The sequence below is a fragment of the Colias eurytheme genome, chromosome 3, assembly GCF_061535395.1.
Source record: "Colias eurytheme isolate Ceu_HAF_F1 chromosome 3, ilColEury1 Martin Lab GWU primary, whole genome shotgun sequence".
Taxonomy (NCBI): Eukaryota; Metazoa; Arthropoda; class Insecta; order Lepidoptera; family Pieridae; genus Colias; species Colias eurytheme.
This window is the reverse complement of record NC_142982.1, coordinates 1,088,400-1,095,343: the sequence shown is the minus strand read 5'-3', so window position 1 is coordinate 1,095,343 and position 6,944 is coordinate 1,088,400. Positions and strand designations below refer to the sequence as shown.

Genomic DNA, 6,944 nt, shown 5'->3' with positions numbered 1-6,944 from the left:
TTCGCGCTAAATATGCTAAAATTTCCCTTATATTATTATTTTGTTATAAAAATGCGAGCAGTCTACTAGTACTACTAGTTTTGGAAAATTTGAAACAACCGTTTCAAATTAGGTTCACAGAAAATATCTTTATAGAGACTAAAACAGTGAAATAAAATTGACGTTCCCAAAAACGACAGAGGTTCTCAATTTTTTGCGCTTTTCCGACTATAAAAAATACTTTTTACGTTTATAGTTTATACCTTCAATGCAATTAAAATACCTACCTAATCCACACAAAATATAATACTTATATCTAATCAATTATGTACCATTCTATTTAATTTCTTAGAAGAGATACTACACTAAAAAGATAGTTATCAATAATTCATGATAACACTGCCATCTGTGTTGTGTATTGCTCTCACTAGATGGCAGCACTAGCTACAATTGACTAACAAAGGATAGGAAGTAAACGAAATCTTTGTTCGCTTCATGTTTATTACCTTTGTATGTCATGTCGTTAGAGATTACTGAAATAACCTGAGTGATAAATTCAAAGTTACATAATAAAACAACAACATAATGTGGCAGTAAATATATTCAGAAAATATCAACCATAGTCGACTCGATTTCGTCAGTATAAAAGTATATAGACAAGTATTAATTAGTAAAAATTACAATGTTGTCCATTAATACAAACAATTGATTTTCCTAAAGTTCATTATTGCTTTATACAATATCGTATCGAGTATAACATTCGATAACAAAGATATTTCATTAGATAACTAAATAGGTACCTAAACTTAGGAATAAGCCGTCTTCCACTCACATCCATCGTCACGATAAACACTTAATTTAGATATAATAATAATTACATATCACAATGAAACGTTCCTTCAACGCTCTCGCAACTAACACACGTATAATTAAAATACAAAACGAAGGCACGAGATCTACCTATGCTACGACTATTGTAAACATGCCCTAAAAATGTTACTCTAAATGCACGCGTGCAGAGGCACGCATCAGTCTAATCGGCCGGGAGTACAATCTTATATAATTTCAGTAGCATAAAGAGTTAAAGCGGTTCTGGAATATAATGACTGGCTCGGCTGAGGTCGTTCCCCGTGCGAGCAGTATTGGAATGTGGACGCGCGGCCGCTCCCGGCGCGAGCGGGCGCGGTGCGCGCAGGTAGCGCGGCGGCCGGCGTTGCCGCACTGCGCCCGCGACCCGGCCCTAGCCCACTAACACGTCACTACCACTGTCTTCTTTCAAACTACACTGTGTCCTTGTCGTTCCCCTCGAACTTCGCCGCTAGGTCGCCCATCAGTTCTTTGTATATCAACGGATCGATATTCTTTCCGAGTTGGTACAAAACGAACCAATCGCCGATTTGCAATTTCCGTGCCACCGTCTCAACTTGTTCTTGCGGAGCGAGGCGGCTACGTGCACGCAACAGGTAGAGACGCACACGCGGTCCGGCCACCACGGCTGCGCGATACAGCAAAGATATGCCACTCAAAATGGACAGGATGATGAACCAGAACCACAAGAATACGTAGATTTTCTCGTTTACGATGTTAAGTGGCAGTACACACAATCCGTCAAACTTCTGCACGGTTCCTGAAGGACCATATTTGTGGAATGTGCATTTTGTCACTTTAGGAAACACTCTTGCCATAGGGTCTTCGCGTTCCTCAGGTTCCATTTCAGTGAAGCGGACAACGTCACGGCCGTAGGTCGAAAATTCACCGTCCAAGAAAAAGTCCATAAAGTATATTTGTCCAACGACGTTTATGAAATTCAGCACTTCACAGATAAAGAAACGGAAAGCGTAGAAGTTTTGCGTATTCAGGTTTGTATGGAAATAGTCTACTAACAGTTTCTTGCGGTCCTTTTTACAATCTTCCCCAACAACCGGGCAATTTAGATCCAGAACTAACATCTTAATGCGGCCTCCTTCCCAGGTCTTCCAGAGGTAACGCGGGACATAGAATAGGATCGCTTGGAAGAACAAAACAAAGCAGACCCATTGGTAGTATTTGTGGTATTTCACCTCATCTTGTCCGTCCACGTGCGATGCGACGCCTGGTTGCACTACGTCCTTGCCGACTCGGCCAACGAGTCTGTTAGGAATAGTGAACGTCGAGTAGATCCAGCAGTAGGTGTCCATAACAGCAAAAGGTATTTCATCGACGATACAGTCGATCGGGTCCCCGATGTACTGCCTCGAAGTTACGAGCAGTGAGAACGTGACTAGGATGATCACGGTGGCTTTGTAGTGGAGTCGAAACACATTGTTGTCGATGCACACAGAGTCGAGCTTGAGGAGGCTCTTCACAGAGCCAAAAACGTCAAACATGGCGGGTGGTTAACCGCGGGCGCGCGGCGCGTCGGTCGCGGTGATAGAAAAGTCGGGCGTGCGCTTCGCCCTCGCGTCAAATGAAGAATGCTAGCAGTAGCGGGGCAAAGACTGTCGAGGGGGACGCGGCGCGAGGGCCGCGGGGCGCGGGGTGCGGGGTGCAAGGGGCGGCCCCCGCCGCGTGCAGTCGCAGTCTCCACTCGGATCAACGACACAGCACTGACCCTATTTCCACCTATATTCGTGGCGTCATCTGGTAGCTGCCGCCGCTAGCTACGCATCTCAAAACAAGCATTAAAATTACTCGCGGCGTTACACACGATGGACACAATTAAATACGCACTTATCAATTGATTGTATCATTCGTCGAGGCGGCCGAAGTTTGATAGTTTTCGATATCGCACTTCATAATCGTGTAGCTCTTTGAATATCGAAAACGTCGATCGAAAATATAAACGAAGTCATGACGTACATGTCGACAAAGAATGAAACATGTCTCAGCTTTCATCAAAGCACCGATCAAACCAGTCGTTCCAACGGCGGATCTGGTTTTATTTCTAAACGGTTTTTTATTACACGGCAAATTTATATTATGAAACGTTAAAAGATGTCGAAGTTTGAGTAAAATTGAGAGATTTATCAAATGCACTAATTTGTATACAATCGTTGGAAGTGAATGTCGTTTGAGATTACATCACATTTATCGTAAAGTTCGAGGGTACGAAACGAGTTTGTTGTCAAACGATTCTCGGTCAGTGCAAACTGCAAGCAGCCTTTATCACTTTGTCCTCGTAACACGAACAAATCTGTCTCTTTTGTGTCATGTTTCCAAAATTCGATGTAAAATAATTATGAATGAACTCGAGAGAAGGAAATTCCTTGTCACAATTGAATTTGTTGGGAAATCGTTGGGAAAAATCTTGAATGTGGTGAATAAGTTGCGAAAATAACAAAAGATACAAGTGGGCTTTTGGTCAGGGGATTGGGGATTTTGAATTCACCTATCTACACTTTGAGGATCTCTGTCATTAAGTATTTTTTTAATAATAAAAATTTCATATTTAGTCAATTGAGTAGGATTTAATAATAGTAGGTACAGCATAGTAATAATATCTACATATTTATTATTTAAAAATTCAACGCATTGAAATTATGTACCTAACTCTTAACTAAATTAAATTGTAATTACTTACATAATATATTAATTAGCTACTTCAATCACTTACCCAATTCTCTGAAAAATGATTAGGTAAATTGTAATTTGCTATTTCCGTATTTCTTCAAAATATAAATCGTTACAGGGAATAATAATTACTCATAATAGTTCCTGATAACATAATATGCTCTAAAAGCACATACACAACACCCATAACAATAGATTTTGTATTATGTACATTGTACTGTCAGTTAATTTAAGCGCCAAAACATAAAGAATTTCGTTTTTAAGCTATTGCATAGCTTCTATCGCGGGTCTTGAGCGCGGGGACCGAATCCAGAAATTCCGTAACGAAAAAACCTCACGCTCCCCACTCTGACGGGAGGTGTGGCTTGAAGGCAAGCTATGCAATAGCTGTACCGCGGCAGTCCCCGAGTGCCACACGTCTTTTTTTTAAACTTTCTAAGAAAGAAAAATATTATGGAAAACAAAAATGGAGGACTTTTGACGCCCTATAAAAAAAAAGTAATTTTTTCAAAGAACGTATATTCTGTGAGGAAAAAGATTGAAAAGTTTTTGCAATGAAAAAGCTTTTCCATTTTATATATGTATATTTAACAGTTTCTATCAAAAACTAATCACCCGCACTTGACCTAATGTCAGAGGTTATGACGTCACTGGGTCAAGTTAAATTAAATGAATTCTTATCGTTATTAGAACGTCTACTTTTATTATTTTGTTCAATTGATTTATCAATAATTATTTTATCTATCCTTTTATAAATTGTTGTGGCTTATAGTTTATAATTATTGACTATTGGTGGTTTTAATCAAAATGTAACCAAACATTTTTCCATTGCACGAAACCGCTTTTTTCCAACTTTAGAAACGAAAGTGTTTCTATTGATCTAAATATTAAATCAAAAAACTTATGTGAAGATATTAGTTTTTATGTCAAATGGCGCCTACTAAGGATCTGATCAAAATTACAAAGAATTGTCAGAAATCTCCATACCACATTTCTTTAATACTTTTTATCCGTGAAAGCGAAAAAGACTGACGGACTTTCCAGAGTTTTATTTTCATTATATTTATGGTTAGGAAACCATTTTAATATTCTTGTTATAACGATAATTCAACAAAGCTTAATAAATTATGACTTCAACGGTATAATCAAAATACATGCAAACAGGATGATTCACTTCCCAAAACATAAATGAGTTCATAATATATAGTATTGCGTAAATGCAACATTTCTTATGAAAATCCCTCAAAATTTATCAGCATTATCGATACGCGTCGAGTAAAATGTCGAACTTACCTACTTATTTTCAAGGTGTACGCTTATCTTATCAATTATCGACAGATATTCAGCATGACATGGGCTGGTGACTATAGTTCGTTTATTTGATAGAAAATAGGAAGATTGAGAGGGCAGAGGCCCGTCGGTACCACAGATAATGTAAGACTGTCCTTTCCTGAAGCTTCCTTGGTGTATGTTCTTTCTGTGATTCATTCAGCCTTTTCTCTTCATAAATAACTGATGATTGAAATCGCACTGCTGATAATGATATCTTGCGAATCTAAGATGAATTATCTATTACTTAAGTATTATTTTTGGGTTTTGTCTGCTATTATTGATAGGTTTTGCATAATTTTCTCGGGTAGGTAGGTACCTACTGTTGCGACTTGTGATGCTCGTTTTCATAATAATGATAGTGCTATTAATAATTGAATATCTACTTATTAAATGTTAAATTTATGTATGTTTTAATGCAGTCCATAAGGAATATATGAAAAGAAAATTGTGTACTTACTAAATTACTAATCCTACTTAATATTATAAATGCGAAAGTTTGTGAGGATGTGCGTGTGTTTGTTACTCTTTCACGCAAATTCTACCGAACCGATTACAATGAAATTTAGCACACTTAAAGAGGGTAATTTGGATTAACACATAGGATAGGTTTTATACCGGAAATCCCACGGGAACGGGAACTATGCGGATTCTCCGTTGAAAACGCGGGCGAAGACGCGGGCGGAAATCTAGTTAATATATAAAACTATCATGGAAATGGCCTATAGGCTATAGCTACAAATATTGTTTGTAGGTGTGTTACCTATTTGAAATTGATTGCAAAATTATTGTTGGAAACATTGGACTTTGTACTTTTGACAGATCATAGACAAACTAAAGACAACATTCTTGATTCTCAACGAAATTATGAGTAAAAATGTGTTTGATAGCGGTACTAACTAGAACCCAATATGGTTTCCGCAAAAATAACAGGAAAGTGAGTAATGGTGTTGCCTTGATTCATTGGATATGCATTAAGTAATCACACCTGTGAGTTTACTAATAAAATTATCGGTTCTAATCATTGTCACCAAAAATAACTTACCTGTTGACGACTAATGTGTGTAATAAATAAATGATAGAATGATTTTATTTTATTTTTTATCATCATCATTATCAATAAGCTTCTTTCCACCACAGAAGCATAGTTTTTTTTTAATTTGATATGGCAATGAGCAAAGACCAAATTGATGAAGTTACAGAAGTATACCTAGTACAATAGCCAACTGCGAGTGGTTCATATGTTTCGTTCCAGTCTTCTTGCAAATGAAAATAATCATTTATAATAAAAATACATCCTTTTGAGGGTCCTGTATTGTTATTTGTAATGTTTAAAATAACTTTTATGATGAAATACTTGCAAATAAACAGATTTTTACACATACGTAAGAATATGAAGTATTTCAGGCAGGGTCCATCAGTCCCTGTGGCGCAGAGGATAGCGCGTTGGACTTCTAATCCAAAGGTCGTGGGTTCGATCCCCACCAGGGATGAATGTAACTTTTGGCAAATTAAATAAATAAACATGCTGAGTGGCAATATGGATGCTGTAGAGTGTAGACCATATATTTTTTAATATTTGATATATTTATAGAATATAAAAAGGTACATTTTGTACATGTTTAATAAATTGCCAAACAAGTTAAAAAATTGTAAAAGTCTAAATGTATTTAAAAAATTACTTAAAAATCACATTTACTGTAATTTAGAATAGTACAGTAGAATTTATGCTTATTTTGTATAATTATTGCATGATAACTAAAACTAGAGAACTAAGTTAATTTAATTTAAGATAGCATGTAACTCATTTTAAGTGAACAAATTGTTCTTATGAGTAATAAAGTCTTTAAACCTACATTTTTAAGCTTATTGGGGGTTGGGGGTTAAAAAATAATCAAATTTGTCAAGACTTATCTCCAATGGATGAAGATTCTCCATAACGGGTAGACCCATTGTGTTGTAACTCTCACGAATTGTTAGAACTTATAAAACTGTGATGGATCAGCATAGATAGATGAAATACTTAACAAAATAGGTAAAACTATTCTTCTAGAATCTAGAATATACATTAAAAACATTGAAAAAAA

General features: G+C 36.7%; 1 protein-coding gene and 1 non-coding gene across 2 annotated transcripts; one reads left to right on the top strand and one right to left on the bottom strand.

The window, feature by feature from the left end:
• Positions 1-562: 562 nt before the first annotated feature.
• On the bottom strand, positions 563-2,444 carry Inx2 (innexin 2). Its single transcript, XM_090119154.1, has one exon. It carries the CDS (start codon positions 2,343-2,345, stop codon positions 1,260-1,262), a length of 1,086 nt encoding a protein of 361 aa, XP_089975280.1. The 5' UTR covers positions 2,346-2,444; the 3' UTR covers positions 563-1,259.
• A 3,833-nt stretch (positions 2,445-6,277) lies between these two features.
• On the top strand, positions 6,278-6,350 carry TRNAR-UCU (transfer RNA arginine (anticodon UCU)). The gene has a single exon. It is a non-coding gene; the product is annotated as a tRNA-Arg (tRNA).
• Positions 6,351-6,944: the final 594 nt, after the last annotated feature.

Bases quoted from the DNA above. Each gene is read 5' to 3' on its own strand.
- Inx2 (XM_090119154.1), bottom strand. From the start codon at position 2,345: ATGTTTGACGTTTTTGGCTCTGTGAAGAGCCTCCTCAAGCTCGACTCT.